Source organism: Rhamphochromis longiceps, linkage group LG16 (assembly GCF_057381845.1).
Source record: "Rhamphochromis longiceps isolate RC_006_pf linkage group LG16, R_longiceps_female_GT1.1, whole genome shotgun sequence".
In the NCBI taxonomy this organism is placed as follows: Eukaryota; Metazoa; Chordata; class Actinopteri; order Cichliformes; family Cichlidae; genus Rhamphochromis; species Rhamphochromis longiceps.
This window is the reverse complement of record NC_140572.1, coordinates 15,920,263-15,936,024: the sequence shown is the minus strand read 5'-3', so window position 1 is coordinate 15,936,024 and position 15,762 is coordinate 15,920,263. Positions and strand designations below refer to the sequence as shown.

General features: G+C 43.0%; 1 protein-coding gene across 2 annotated transcripts; it reads right to left on the bottom strand.

Moving 5' to 3' along the window:
• Positions 1-15,577, bottom strand: LOC146650834 (cohesin subunit SA-2). Of its 2 annotated transcripts, XM_085383718.1 has the most exons (32): positions 15,058-15,577; positions 14,617-14,712; positions 14,436-14,523; positions 13,669-13,833; positions 13,362-13,458; positions 13,199-13,275; positions 13,036-13,107; positions 10,756-10,960; positions 10,519-10,670; positions 10,355-10,428; positions 10,129-10,252; positions 9,949-10,047; positions 9,602-9,681; positions 9,407-9,514; positions 9,208-9,328; positions 8,963-9,080; positions 8,664-8,767; positions 8,475-8,567; positions 8,271-8,357; positions 7,258-7,458; positions 6,996-7,072; positions 6,820-6,907; positions 6,652-6,732; positions 5,324-5,416; positions 5,022-5,196; positions 3,023-3,159; positions 1,520-1,621; positions 1,280-1,431; positions 1,061-1,189; positions 786-976; positions 625-700; positions 1-544 (listed from the first exon to the last, which is right to left on the bottom strand). In XM_085383718.1, the coding sequence occupies exons 2-32, from the start codon at positions 14,664-14,666 to the stop codon at positions 403-405; spliced, it is 3,558 nt and encodes a 1,185-aa protein (XP_085239844.1). In that variant the 5' UTR covers positions 14,667-14,712; positions 15,058-15,577; the 3' UTR covers positions 1-402. The 2 variants fall into 2 exon arrangements, with proteins under 2 accessions (XP_085239844.1, XP_085239845.1); XM_085383719.1 differs by lacking the exons at positions 13,362-13,458; positions 14,436-14,523; positions 14,617-14,712; positions 15,058-15,577 and having other exon boundaries at positions 13,669-13,807.
• Between the last annotated feature and the right edge of the window lie 185 nt (positions 15,578-15,762).

The window sequence follows — 15,762 nt, the reverse complement described above, 5'->3', positions numbered from 1 at the left end:
TTATCTTTTTTTTTTTTTGTAAGACAACCTCAGTTGTTTACTATAGCGCTATATAAATAAATTTTACTTACTTACTTACTTAAACATCTGGGAAGTCCAGTGTTGGGGAAACTTTACTGAAACAGCAGTTTGTTGGTAATAATATAAGGAACTATTTTCAGCTGTGGATTAAAACACATTTGTTGTGGTTTTGGTCTTTGCATGGCAGAATATGGCCACCTTTATCCTTTCTGATCACATCCTTCTGAAAACATGACATGCTGCATGATCACTGTACAAAAAAACCCCACCAGTTTCTATCCACACACAGAGGACACTGGTAACAAGGTGCATCATAAGTAAAACATCTGTTGAGGTCTCGTCATGCAGACGGCAGCACCGATTCTCCCGACGACCTCACACTCAGAGCTCAACCTCCACGGTACCATCACCATCATCTGGCTCCTTGGTGACACAGATTACAGATCCCTCAGCGTGCAGTCTTTTGGGTGGAGGATCCAGAGGGACAGAAAATGGATCTGTATCAGCTGCTTTCTCCTGATGGCTGATGAGAGAGGTCAGGTTACAGTGATTCATGTGAGACCTGCTTCGTAGCTGGTTTGAAAACACTTCACTTGGGCTCACCTTGGGCTGCAGCTCGGTTTGTGCACCTTGCTGACTTTGGACTCACCAGGGCTAAACAGACTGGGGGACTTTCTTCCTGAAAATAAAAAAGGATACACACCTGAAGCAGCTGGTGATGGTGAGGAAATCACTCTGTGCTTGACTGAACTCGGCTCTCCTACCTTCCCATTTTTGTTTGGAGAAGGGCAAGCGATTGGGCAGGTTGGCCTTCCTGTCCGAGCTTACGTAGGATATGGCGTCCTCCCCCTCGGCTACAGCCAACAGGGATGCGCGATAGTAGATGAGAGGCTGCCAGCACTCCTCCCTGAGGTCAATAATGTGCTCAGCAGTGTGTTTTTGAAGGTAGGAGAACCTGCACAGACATGAGCAGCCTTCAGAGGTTTTTGTTTTTCTTTAAAAACCATTTAAACTCCTGCTTGTTGCTTTCAGCACTCACACTGCTTTCTTGTCTGGTCTGAGCAGTTTGCTGGAGAACTCGCTGAGGATGGTCAGGTAGGAGAGGTACAGTGGTGTAGATGAGTCTGGAGTCTGAGTAAAGTCTTGGAACACAAACTCGATGCCGTTCCTAAACATGTATACACACAGACTTTAGGAACAAAAAGGAAAAATATCAGCAAAAAGTAACACAAAAAGAGAAATTAGGTCACGTGCCCACCTGTGGACCAGGACGACACACTCACGAAACTTGACAAGGTCCCCAAAGGTGAGGGCGAATCGCCTGGCTAGCTCTTTAATGCTGGTGAAAGTCTGGACTCCTGGGTGAGGCCTGCCGCCGCTCTCTTGCTCCTGCTTAAGGCGCACAAACAGCTGGCAGGTGCACACGACAGCACATCAGTATCTCGCTGCCTTCTAGTGACAGTTTGGGGCTGAAGTTTATATTTTTCAGTGACAATACCTGCTGCAAACAGAGCACCAGTGTGCGAGCACTCTCTATTTTATCCATCTGCCTGGTGCGATACACAGTCTCCTTGATGATGTCTCCAAAGTCATTGTAATACTGCGGACAAAGAGGGAGACGATGACACTTGACGTTTAATCCAAAGATCTTTAGTGAAGCAACAGCAGCAGCATTAAAGCGCTACATTTGATTAAGGCAACCCAAACATCCCTCCATAAATAAAAATGGTTTTTAAGTGCACCTTTATGTCCTGATTCAAGTACCCAACCATATTCATCTTTTGTAAGTCACAAAACCACATGAAGCTAGATGGTTAAAATAGTATTTTGGGGATTTATTGATCATGCATTAGGAACACAAACTGAGGCTGAGTTGAATATCTTAGCACAAAAACAGAGGGAACAGCCTTGGTGTGGTTCAAAGGCAATAAAATCCACCCAGCAGCACCCTTAAAAGTCTCTGTTTAACATGTTATATCATGTTAGTTCAATACCCACAACGATTTGTGTTTTTTTCTAGTTATGTGCTAAACTACTTCTTGGATAAGTTAGTAGAAAAATCTTCTTACAAAGTCTAGACTGTATATAAAAGATGGATGCCACCCATTGGTTTGTGGATCATCACTGTTTTGATGTATCAAAGTTAGAAATTTTGGCTAGCACCATTTTTTTTCCCAACCAAATTTGCCCAAGAGGGTAAAGCAAGGGAGTTATTGCCTAATGCTGCCACTGGCTAGTTAGCTTTGTCAGCAGATGATTCCCTGTGATATTAAATGAAATGCTTATTTTGGCTAATATGAAACAGGCTTAACACAAAACTAACTGAAGAAACTGAAAAGGTCCTTTAGAGGGTTTTAAACCCAACTGGATGCTGAACAAGGCCAAACAAACCACAGATATTATAAAACAAGACTTTATTTCCACACGCAACCTAAACAACACAAGATTATAACATTAACCATAATTTAAGAGAGTTTAATGAAACATCTTTAGGTTTTCACTGGTTTCTGAAGGCCCATCACTGCCAGATATGTACACGGAAACTCGATTTGTTTTACGCATGTGTACTTCCTGTCACCACAACACATTATAAGAAGTTGTCTTCTTGCTAGTGTTGGATTAAAGCTGCTGCACTTTTGTTCAAAGACACCTGTATATTATGTTCACATCAATATAAATATTACAAAGAAATATACATGTCATTTTTTTTGCTTGTTTATACAAAAAAAATAATCTAACTTAATTATATTACCAATCTCTTTGTGTGTGTGTGTGTGTGTGTGTGTGTGTGTGTGTGTGTGTGTGTGTGTGTGTGTGTGTGTGTGTGTCTAAATAATAATAGCTCATGCAACTATCAGAATGTTTAAAATCAAATAGTGTATATATTAACAACCTTTATTTTGAAAGGACAGAACAGGAAGAATCACTCCTCGCTACTCAAAAGCTTATTAGTGCTCTTCCCCATAATGTCACACTACTCATTTGAGGAGTTCACCTTTACCTTCATGTAGTACATGAAGACCTCTGCTGCCATGCTCATCTCCAGCACTCCGTGTATTATCAGTTTGCAGTAGGCTGCGAGCACATTTCTCCATTTGTGAAGGTCCTCCAGTTTCTCCACTTGAGAGTTTTCACTGACTGAGAGCCCAAAAGCAGGCAGGGCGTGCGATCGGTCGCGAAGTGGTGGAACGCCAAAGAGTGATTAATGATGAGAAGTCATATAACAGAAAGAAAAGAACAAAGCAGACACAGGAAAGAGTGTTTTAGTTGGTTTCAGGACAATGGCTTTAGCAGGTGGATATCAAAGATAACATAACGCTGGAGTTATGGTTGTGACACCATGTGGCTTCAATCTTTCACAAGGCTAATAAAATAGGCTCGGAGGTGAGCCAGAGTTAATGGAATTTTCTCACGGAAAGAGATTGCCATGATTTTATGATTTAACTCAGTGCCCTTGCCCTCCGAGTGATCTCTGATCCAGCAGCTAATAGAAAACACTGTCTATAGAACAAAATCGTTACCAGGCAAATCCAATAAAACAATAGCTTTTTATTACATGTTCAAAAACCAATAATCCTGTATCGTATTTGGTTGAACATTTAAGAGATTCCCACCAGGACAGTTATTGACTTCTCTAGACTATCCCCATATTTGGATGCAATATGTCTCTGAAAGCAGACGCTATACTAAAGATAATAAAATGTTTTAGATATAGTGAGCTGTGGATGAATTCATAAGTTTACTTGAAGGACTTTATAAAAGGGGAAAAAAAACGATGTATTTCCAAGATGTCAATCTTGTTTTTTTCATTTCACAGCAGACAGGAGCGTGTCACCGTCATCCGCTTACAAGCTGCATTGCTTTGCATAACAAAGTCTAACATCCCTTCTTACAAATTAGTCAACCCTGTTTCAGTCTGAGGACATTAACAAGGCTTCTTTTGTAATTGAGGGTCAATTGTCAGGTCAGGTTGGAAATCAGACCCCATTTACAGTCAGCAGGTGGCTCTGCAGCGACTTATTAAGCCAAATGTGTGGCTGTGCATTTAATATCTACATGTTTTTACCACAGCGGGGCCGGCACACTCAATCAGCGGCTCGCTCAGAGCAGCGGCAGAGTGAGAGTGCCATCTACCGCGCGGCGCTGCAATGAGCACGCTTCAGTATTCTGTTCTTTATTCCAAAAACCAGCTGTAGTTACTTTTCTTGCCATAAAAACGAACATTAAATCCTAATACTTTGCATTGGTTAGAAAAAAAAAAGAAGTTAAAATAAAAATGAAAACCAATGCCTTAGACACTTTTTTGGCTTTTTGTGCCCCCCTGCCGCTGGCCCCCTTGTCGTGTTTCAGATATCCATGAGTTGCTGAGCCGTTTCACCAGAGAGTCATTTCCCCTTTAAACTTCTCAGATGGTTTCACTTAACTACATGTTTGAGACCCAAAGAGGTCAAATTATCCATTGCCTTCCATCCGCTGCATCGAAGGATTAAAGAGAAATGAATACAAATTTGTAGCATCGGATTTTTGTTTTCTCCTCTTTCCTGACCCATTAATCCTTTTTTTTACGATCCCCAAAGATTCATGCTGCGAGCCTTCAGAGGAGGCCTGATTAAAAGTAAACTTCGACCAGCTAATGCTGCTCAGGCTTTGATGCATTAGTATTAACAATCCAATCATGCCATAAATAATACTCCATCACCGGGAGAGTACTTAAGCTCATTTTGCTAATGATACTTTTATTCCTCTGCTCGGGTCACAATTTTTAATGCAGGACTTTTTGCTTTCACTTCTCGTACTTCTTCATTCCCCTTCTCTCTTATTTCCTCTCTGCTCACAATCAAACATACACAGAAATCTTAAAGCCTGATTTAAGGTGAGCACAGAGAGAGCCACCCACTGCCTGTGGACTTACATCATTCTGAACAGAGAGGCTAAAACATCCTTTAAAGTGAGGTAAGGATAAGAAAAAATAAAGCCACTTAAACAGGCTGGCGTCTCACCCCTGCTCTGGCTGTCATAGTCTGAGCCGACAAAGACGTGCACGCACACAAAGTTCAACAGCGCCCTCTGCAGTTTGGGGCTGGGCGTGTAGAGCAGTGGACCGAAAGAGGTGGGATCCCACACGCGTAGCTGGTAGGAGTGAGCCGTCAGGACGTCACACACACCCAGGAAGGCCTGAAATTGGAAAAAATGAGAAGACGTAAGAAAGGCCTGAAGAAGAAGAAGAAGAAGAAGAAGAAGAAGAAGAAGAAGAAGAAGAAGAAGAAGAAGAAGAAAGTGTCGAAATGGTTAGCAGGCGTACCTGCTGCCTCACACTGAGGTCACCGTGGGACAGACAGTGATGACTTCTCTCGCAGAAGAGACGCAGCTGGAGCCTCTGGGCTTGCGCCTTCTCCTAAACACAAACAGTGTTGACTGATTAACTGACTGATCATTTCAGCTCTAATTCTTCTGTTTCTGGCTGCTTGTAGTAACTTGTAAATATGATTTAAAAACTTCTATTGACTTGCATAATAATACAGTAATAATTAATGAAAACTTCCTAAGGTGTTGTTAAGATGTGAAACTGTCAAATTAAATTTGTTCCTGTTTTTGTCAAGAAATTAGCATTACTGTTTAAAGGTTCAGGTTCATTTAAAAATGTCATTTTTTGAAAGAACATTTCTAGGAAATAGATCATTACATCTGCGAGATTGCTACTAGACTGCTACAGTGTGTACTGCTCCTTTTATAGCATTAGCATTTTGCCTTATTAGCAGTAGGTAAAACGATCAGCTCACAAGTATATTAGGGCTTGAGCAACTGACACATTACAGTTCCTCAGCTGGCTGCTTCATCACATTTTACTCATACAAGCCAGAAAGTAGTACACACGGTTGTACAGAAACTTCTTTTTTCAGCAGTTTCCTGCATGGTATACCCTTCAAACCCTCAGAAGTGTATTAAACCCACAGAGTTTGATGCTACAGAGTCTCAACAATGCAGATTTTATTATTTTGTGATCAGTAAAACTGTTTCCAACTGATAAATCAGCCTTTCAAAAGATAATCCTGAATTAGGGAACACAAAACAGCACAGAAACACAGAAAATGAGCCTCTGTAAGCCTAGGTAGATCCATCAATCTTGTTCCATTTGTCCAATTCAGGCTCACAGGGCGATTGGAGCCTATTCCAGCTGTAATAAGATGGGAGGAAGGGTACCCCATGGACACAATAACAACCGGTTTTATATAATTTTTATGTTATTTTAGCTTAAACAGTAAAATTGAAATCCTTAATTTACAGGGAAAAGAACCCAAAACCTCTGAACAGTAGTATACTTTTATTTGCAGTTTATCTTCCTTCACTTTTAATACAGCTGTTCAGAGGGGATGTCTTTTAATTTTGAGTGAGAATTTTACTCTGACCCAAGCATCCAGACTCAAAAAAAACAAACAAAAGCAAAAAAGAAACACTACATATGACTTTAAAATAAAACGCGGTCTTTTTAATTATCAAAAATGATTAAAATGTTGGGAACACATAGAGTGTTTTCTGTGTAAGTGCACATACATCGCTGCTAACACCTCATCTCTATATCACTACATTCACACAGGTTAAAGACTGAGCTGTAAAGCGGATGTAGCTCACCCTGCAGGTCAGAGTTTGACTGCTGGTGCTGAGCGACCACATCATGGAAAAGGACAAACACTGCAGTACTTCCAGCAACACCTGCAAACACAGTGAAGTGGAAATACACTGAAGACGTGTGCGCAGTACAAAGACCACATTTGTCTACACAGCAGGCGGGGATGATACCTCAGGTGGAGCTCCTTCCAGGCTGCTCTCTACTGACAGGAGAGGAGACAGCACATCAAACAGACCCCACTGGCTCAGGTCATGGCAACTATGGAAACACGAAGAGAAACAGCCACATAAATCCACATCAGCAGCACCATACTCACGCTTGACTTTAAACGACTGTCAAGTCTTACTTGTTGAAAGCTCTAAGTTTCTTCAGCATGGCTAAAATCTCTCTGATTTTCTCCTCATCAGCAGAGAAACTTTCACCCTGTGTAAGAGAAGTCAGACTTCATGAGAGTTGCTTTCAGTCTCTAACATTTCGAGGATTTCAGGTGTGATGAGTAAAAGTAAAATCAGAATAGAAGTACAAGGTAATCACTCTTTTTTTTCAGGATACATGAATACAAGCCTGACACACAATAATTGCGTCCACATAAATCCAGCAGTACTCACCTTGAGTGATTCCCCCAGCAGTGCTGTCAGCCGGTCCACCCAACGCTGGACCAGAGAGTCTCTAGCAGCTCGGGCGGGGGAGCACCAAGCTGTCTCCTCGCGACAGAGAGAGAGGAACACGCGGGCCCCTCCCTCCAGAACAGCCGGGCCTGAGTGGACGTCTAAAACAGCTTCCAGTTCTGTCAACAGGCTGGACACCGCCTACAGGAGCGACACGACTCACGTTTGAAAACATCGCATTTGGTAGCAAAACTCATTTGCAGGCTTTGTGATGTATAATGAAAGTAAAAAGCTAAGACGATAGCCCAGCTGAGTATTGGAGTAGTGTCATTTCACCATTAAGTTTACCAAACAGAACTAGTAGTAGTATGTTGAGAAATTGTGTGTTGAAAATCCCTCGCTCTGTTAAAAAACCACTTGAAAGTTATCTTCTATTATGAATCATTTGAAGATATTCTAGTACAGCGGTGCCCAACCTTTTTTGGATCACGGACCGGTTTAATGTCAGACAATATTTCACGAACCGGCCTTTAAGGTGTCGCAGATAAATACAACAAAGTAAATTAATACGACTAAGACAAAAACGATGGTATTTTGTAAATATAATAATAAATGCAAATTCACTGTGTAATTGTGTAACTTTATTAGCAGCATCCTGACAACACTGAGAGTAACATCCTCCTCTCTGCCACTTAATGCTCTCTGGTTGCTAAGGTAACGTGTAAATATTTCTTTCAAAATAAGACACAACTACAACACGGGAAAAGACCCAGGGAAACCAAGTTAACGACAAAAACCCTGAAAACCATAAATTTCACACCCGACCCTCGACTCTCACGGCCCGGTAGCAAGCGACTCGGCCCAGGGGTTGGGGACCGCTGCTCTAGTCCGTGAATAAAAACACATGGATGGAAATGAGCGGAATAGGCCTCCTTTCAGGATAAGGAAAGCACATTACCACATTCCCATTTCTGTATGACTAAATAGTGTAAACTGAGTGCAGGTGTGCATACCTGTGTGTTTTCAGCGTGCAGACACTCTGGGAGGAAGTACGGGGGAATCCTCATCAGGTAGGCAAGGATGTCACTGCTACTTGAAAACTGCAGAGAGAATAGAGACATTACAATATAACAACCAGAATTCAATAGTGCAGCACAGATGCCTGGATACAGAATCACACTGATTTATATAGCAACAGCTACATGTGGAATAAACACCTTAGACAGCAGCTTTGGAAGCACCGTCAGGAGATGTTCAGTGAGCTTCAAACAGTCATCGTTCTGAATCTTCTTATCTCTGGCACTCATTACCTGAAACACAACAAAATAAACACTTATGTCTTTTAAATGATGAGTTATCAGTGTGCTATCTCACATACAAAGAGAGGACAGACATCTTCCACTGACCTTCTTCGCTCCACTCCTCCCTGCCAGCACAGGTCCCTCTGAGGCCTGACGCACCGACGCTACCAGGATCTCTACAAGCACTGCTTGTTCAGCAAGGGTGAAACCTACATACGCACACACATACTTAGAAAAGCAGGAGTTCACAGAGGATCTAACATGTTTTTTTGTGGAGGAAACAACTGAAAACCAGAATGAGGAAGATGAAGGTTGTGGATGATTTTAAACGGTCCTTTTAAGCCACAAAAAAATCTTTGGTGAGGGAAGATTATTAGGAACTGACAGCACACATATTTCCCTACCTGGACTGCATGAGGAAGAGTCCTGTAGCAGTGCAGACGTGAAGGAGGGCCAGTCCTTCAGCAAAGCTCCACCGCAGTCCCATAGACTGTCCACCAAGTACACCACGTGGTTGTGCAGCTGAAAGCATAAGCTTTACATGATTCACAACATCACAGATGTAAACTAGGTGATAACACAATAGAGAAGAAAGTCCTTTCTTAGCTCAGACTGGAGCTTCGACTTGAAACAGCCAGTCTGTGTTCACCTCAGATTCCTGGTAGAAGTGCAGCAGAGCCTTCAGTCTGGCAAATGTTTGCTGCTTACACGCTTCGTCTTCATTCGATCCATCCTGAGTATCAGATGCAGGGGCTACAGCATTGAGAAGCCTGACCGAGACAATCTATATCATATGGAAGCACTAATAAACCGCTAAGTTGTTTTTCAAGTGACATAGGAAGACATACCTTGAGAAGAGCAGCTCCCCCGCAGTGGCCGCAAGAGGGCGCTGTGAAGAGTAAACAAACTGGAGGAGGTGTTTGTAGTCTTCTGGAGTGAGCACATCGTCAGATGTCCTGAGGAGTGAGGAAGGAAGTGGATGTGAAGAGGAACAGAATGAAGACATGAGTGAGAAGATTAGATGACAGATCAAACAGACTCACTTGGAGATGAGCACCAGGAGTTTCATGGTCTGCACTGCCACTTCACTGTCCTTATCCAGGGTCATGGAGATGATCCGGTCCTGGAACACAACAGTACAAGAGCATTAAAGCACTTTGTGATGCTTGTTTTAATCAGAGCTATACAAAAAACCCTATCAGTTACTATTACTATTATTATCAGTAGTAGAAGTAGTTGCAGTATTATGAGCAGCGCTTTATTAAAAGTCTTGTCCAGATCTCCAGCTATATTGAGCTCTTAAGGCTCGAACATGACATGACAAGCCAGTGATATTTGAAGGCAGTGTAGGTAATTCAGATTTCACCGGTCCTGATGGAGGCTGGATTACCTTAAAGCGGCTGGTGAACAGGTCTAGTTTAGGCAGGAAGAGGGGATCTCCGTACAGACCCTGCAGAGCTAACACACACTTGAGACGCACATCTGGCACCTGAAAGATAAACAGCAGCCAGGCGGCGTTGTAAAAATCATCCCATGATGATTTTTTTGTTGTTATTTTGCTGCTGGCTACCTTGTCGTGCATCATCCAGCCCATGTATTTGAGGTAACTGTCGCTGAGAAACACAGAACTGTAGAGCTTCATCCACAAACCCAACTCTTCCATACAGACGCAGCGGATCTCTGGAAGCACATCACTGCACGAGCACGCAAACACCCACAAACCCGAGTTGAGTTAAAATAATAATGCAGTATAGATTAAACATTTAAATAATGAAGCATGTCAGAGAAAACTGTACCGGTATCGCTTAAGGAAAACTCCCTTGAAGATGATGTCCATCATGCTCTCGATCTCTGCTCGCTTCTCCTGCAACTAGAGGAGCAACAGGAAGGTTACACAGAAGCCACACCGTCAATAAAAGGAAAAGTCCTTTCAGTTTCGTCCTGCTCATTCTCTGTGTACCTCTGCGATCTTCCTCTGTACTTTCTCCAGCTGCTGTGCGCTCTTCTGCCTCATCGTCTTCGTTTTTTGCACCTCATACAGCTTCTGACTGTTTTCGATGCCAGCGCTCAAGCTGAGAGCCACGCCCACCAGAGAGCTCAGCAGCTTCACCGCTGATTAGAGAAGTCCACATCGAAAGTACGGGTTAGTTTATCCGCAAGTGTGTCTGAATGCTGATTCACGTAGTTTCGCTCTTACCCGCTAGTGTGCAGGTGTGTCTGAACGCTCGCACGCAAGAGTTTGACAGCTCGGTGAGCAGCGAGATGAGGGTGTTCATCAGGTAGCCGTCGAAGATGATGCCGTGCTGACACTGAGCCACCAGCACAGACACAAAGTCGCAGAACTCGGAGTGGAACCAGCGGCCGTACGGTCCAGACTGCACCAGAGGATACTCAACACTGTCCTACAGCGGAGGAGAGAAAGAGACAGCAGGTTTAGCAAGTTTAAGACCTTTGAAGTTACTGAAATGCTTTTTTCCAGGTGATTAGTATCATACAGTATATCAGATTCGTACTGAAGGTTTTCATGAACAAGAAAATTAATGCTAATAATTTTGCAACATGTATAGAAAATCATGTAAAAGCTACATTTGTGCAAGGAGTCAAACATTTTTATTGTGCTTTTTTGTCTCTTTTTTGGCTAATTGAGCAGAGCATTAGCTTAGGAAGTCAAGCTCAGCCACAGTCCCGGCAGACCGGCTAATCTCAGTGCCATACAGCCGTACTGCATCACCCCTACTACTACTACAAGACTTTTCATTTTAAACACGGGTATACGCCACTTTTAAGCAAAACCAGTTTGCAGTTGTGCTTAGAAGTTTAAATACACTCATGATTCAAAAACAAGAACTGGGTGCACAAGTTTGAATTTTATCAAATGTATACTTATGCACAAGTGCATAAGTATACACAGAGCCTCAAGTATATACCTACACTTACTAAAATCTTTTAATGAGTGGTGCTGAAGGTTCTACAATCTCTTCAAGCATTTCTAAACAACTGTAGATTCCAAGATCATCACTTCAAACTGTACGTAAGTACTTTGCCAAAGTCTAGAAGAAGACTTAAATTGTGACCCTCAAATGAGACAAAATTTGTCTGTAAATATGCTTTTGACCCTGTGTATATTCAAGAAAATCCTAAACAAATTCAAATTAGTGCATCCAGTTCTTGTTGTTTAAAGTCATTAAAGATGCATACTGTACTGTAAGTTGAAATAAATCACTAAAGGCCAAATTGCCCTGACATTCATGCTCATGATGAGTGAAAGTAAACCTTTGACCACAACTGTAACCCTGCCCTGCTGCTGTGGTGGAACCGCTCAGTGAATTATATGTGAAAATGAAAGTAACTCAGCCTGACATGTAAACAGTATGTTATTGCAAAACAGGATTCATGCTCAGTCAATCCACCACGTGTGAACAAACGAACAGCAACACTGAACTCAAAACTTCCACATTTTGCAGGTTTATTGTCGGTGTCTGTCTGAATCCCAAGACTTCAACTTCAAAGATTCCTACATTAAAAATAAAAAACAGCATCCTTGTCATTCTGTTTTTCTTTTAATGAACACCAAGAGAAAGCTGTTCTCTCTAAAAAATAACATGTCAACACAGCTTAGGTTTGCAAAGTTCCATCCGAACAAACCACCAGACTAAGTATAAGTGTACCAAAGTGGAGATGTAATGCACAGCACTACATTCGATGAACACCAAACTCAGCATATCAGCACAAACACCTCATAGCAGCTGTCAGCACAGTGGTGGAGGCGTGATGAATTTGGTTTGTCGTGCAGCCACAGGAAACAGACGCCTTGCAGTCACTGAGTGGCCTGGAACCGTATACCAAAGTACTCTAGACTCAAATATAACGCCACCTGTCTGCCAGGCTAAAACATAGCTATAGTTGGGTGACGCAGTAGGACAATGATCCCAAGAACCTGTGAAAATCTACAACAGAATGGCTGAAAAAGAAAAGAATCAAAGTGCTGCAGTGGCCCTGTCACTGAGACCTCAATCTGATTAAAATGGCAGGACCTTAAGAGAGCTGTCCGTTAACGAATACCTGCAACCCTCAATGACCTGAAGCAACACTGTAAAGATGAGCAAGCCAAAATTCCTCCAAAGTGATGTGAGAGACTAATAAAATCATACATATAACTCCTACTTCAAGTTACTGCAACTAAAGGTGGTTCTACAAGCTACTGAACCATCGGCTTTACTTGACTGATTGATTGACCGTTTTATTTCAAACGTGTGAATGTAGCTGAAATAACAACAAATATATTGGAAACAGAAGAAAAAGCAAAGTAAAAAACACCAAGATGCCACAAATATCTCTATATACCACACTACTTTGTTTGTCACTTTGTGTTTAAAGCTGATAAAAGAAAATAAAAGTTCATTTACAAAACAATGGAAGAGCAGTAACTGGCCATTGCTGACATGAAGTGCTTAAAGTGCAGTGAGTGGGTACTTACTGTATCCATGGGCCACGTGACTGTGAGGATCCACGGAAAAGCCAGAAACTTCTTATACTGCAGACCAGCAGTCTGAAACACTCAAATACAGTTTCTCTTCCACAACATCCAAAACATGCTTCACATAATAACACGACAGAGTGCCGAGCTGAAATCCTCTTACCTCATCCAGCTCCTCGACCATCTTGCTCATGACTTCGCTGTCCTCTTTGCTCTGACACATCTCCGCTGTGACGACACCTTAAAAAAAAACCCAGAAAGCACGCTAAAGACAAAGCCCTTTGTTGGTATGCTGCACGTATGTGCGCGCTGGCAGGTCTGCTTGCCTTTGCACCCAGAGCACTGGATGAAGAAGCTGATGAGGTCGAGGAGAGAGGAGTCTCTGTCTGACCCATACGCCTCAATCCAGTCATCTATCACCGCCTGCTCAGGCATCAAAGAAGACCCGGTGAATCATAATATTATTGTACACAATTAAGAATCTTCCATTTCTACACTGAGGATGTGGGATTTTTAATAGCCTGTTATAACTGCTCAATAGCCAGGGTGAAATCAGCAGCTCTGACAGATAGCAGAGATTACAACGCTTCCCTTTTTAAATTCAACAAAGCAACACAATGTGTACGAAGTTACCTGCATGGCACTCCTGCCCATGGTGATCACTTCAAACAAGGTGACGGCCTCCACGTGCTTCTGTTTGCCGTGTCCTCTTCCTGCTCTCCTCGTGCCGCTGCAGCTGGCCTTGGGACTTTTGCACTTGACATTCTCGGAGCTCTCGTGTGTTCGCCTCCTTCGTCTCTGCCGGGATTGAAAACGTGACAGGTGAAGAAAATACAGCCGGCTGAAATAATGTGCAACGATTTCCAGTCGAGGTCGAGTGAAAATCAGTCTGAAGGCGCAGACACAAATTTGCCTCCACAGCATTAGAACGCCTACGACTTCTCTTCTCCGGACTACGTATGTGGCTGGTTTGTAGCCACATACACTAAACTCAATTAGGCAGAACACTGATATCCACTTGGGCCACTGTATTCATGTTGTGGGTCAACATGGCGGCTTCCACCAGCTGGTGCAAGGATGGACAAGATTACAAATGAGCTCAGGTTTAGCATTTATGAGACAAAGTTAGGAGATGGTTTGGAGATGTGAAGAGGAGGACTAATGGATATATTGGACAAAGGCTGTAGAATATAGAGCTGCCAGGCAGAAGGAAAAGAGGAAGACCTCACATGTGGGGGGTTGATGTGATAGAAAAGGATGCTAGGGATAGGTGGAGGTGGAAGCAGGGGATCAGATATGACAACCCCTAAAGGGAGCAGCTAGAAGAAGAAGAAGAAAAAGAAGCAGAAGAAGCGTTTTTCTTGTGTAAGCCTGCATGAGCATCAGTGGATAACACATACCACACTCTTTCGCCTGTTCTCATTCCCAGAGTCCTCCTCTGAGTGACTGACGGCTTCAGAGGTGTCCGCCTTGGCACAAGAGCTCTTACTGGGAATTCAGAAACAGGAGAACTGGTTAACAGAGGGAAGCTGGGTTGTTATAGCAGGCACTGTCAAATAACGACTAACTTTGCTAACTTACTTCTGCTCTGAGGACCTGGATGCAGCTGCAGCTGTGGCCTCTGGTATCATGATCCCCTCAGACGTTCACGCAGGGCTCAGCTGTGTGACTCTGCATCTGCAAACACAGTACCCGACAGTCTGTGCTACCAAAACTAAGCAATGCATTGGAGGGTGGGGGCAGAGGCTTGCGTTTAACTGATTTTCTGCGTGCCCCCTCCGCTGGGAGGAGCTACCGCGGTGCTTTAAAGGGTAAGTTAAAGACACTTGGGCATAGTGGCCGCTTTGGCCCCCATGAAAGTTGAACAGAGCACTTTCTTTTACTAAATCAAAAAATATATAAGTAATAATTTACAGCTAGCCTAATTAGCAGTGCCTCGGCTTGCAGAATATAACAAGCACGGATTAAAACTAAAAGGTAAGACAAAGACTCAAAGGTCGCTGCTAAACTTTTCAAACTTACCCTCTTCGCATAAACGCATACGCCTCGATGTTTGTCAGTGTATGCCTTTGAATTGGAAGCTTGTCAGACTCATTTAATTCAAGTATTTCCACTGATATCCTCCGTCTTTAGCCCCAGCTCTCACAGTCAAGTTGACAGACAGCCTAACGGGTCGTGATTGGCTAACGAGCCCGAATAGAATGATGCGATTGGCTGGCGGGAAACGTCAGTGTGAATTGAGTCCCTCCTCCGGCGGCGGTGACAGAAGGCTTGCTGTACGGAGCGGTTTTCGTCAGGCCACAGCGCTGTAAACATCTGTAAGAAGAGCCTCGTCGACGTATGAACTGTTAGCGAGTGAATAACAGGAAGATTGTGCCTTTTTGTGCTACCACAAAAATAATGCAGCACATTTAGCTATCTCGCTGGTCCTGCTGTGATTTTTAATGCAATGTATCCTGCACACCTCGGTCCCAAAAGCGCTTCCCGTGTAATTTAATTAAGCACAGTAGCAGCAGTCAATTCAGAAGGGAGATGTCATGGCATTTCCTGATTTTAACTATTTGAATGAGCTGACCAGCAGGGGGAGCTATTCACTCATCTTATGCGAGCAGCTTAGCCCGCAGGCAAAGGTTTAAGGACGGGAAGGATTTGAGAAGCAATGTTATAAATGCAGGAAAGAATAGAAAGGCCTCTCAGAACCCCTGCATCACCTACAGCTGCAGTATC

Excerpts from the sequence above, each read along its gene's own strand:
- LOC146650834 (XM_085383718.1), bottom strand. The coding sequence starts at position 14,666 with ATGATACCAGAGGCCACAGCTGCAGCTGCATCCAGGTCCTCAGAGCAG. Across the intron at positions 10,429-10,518 it reads TACAGAGGAAGATCGCAGAG|TTGCAGGAGAAGCGAGCAGA; the intron begins GTACACAGAGAA and ends TTGCTCCTCTAG. Across the intron at positions 7,459-8,270 it reads TGCACGCTGAAAACACACAG|GCGGTGTCCAGCCTGTTGAC; the intron begins GTATGCACACCT and ends TCGCTCCTGTAG.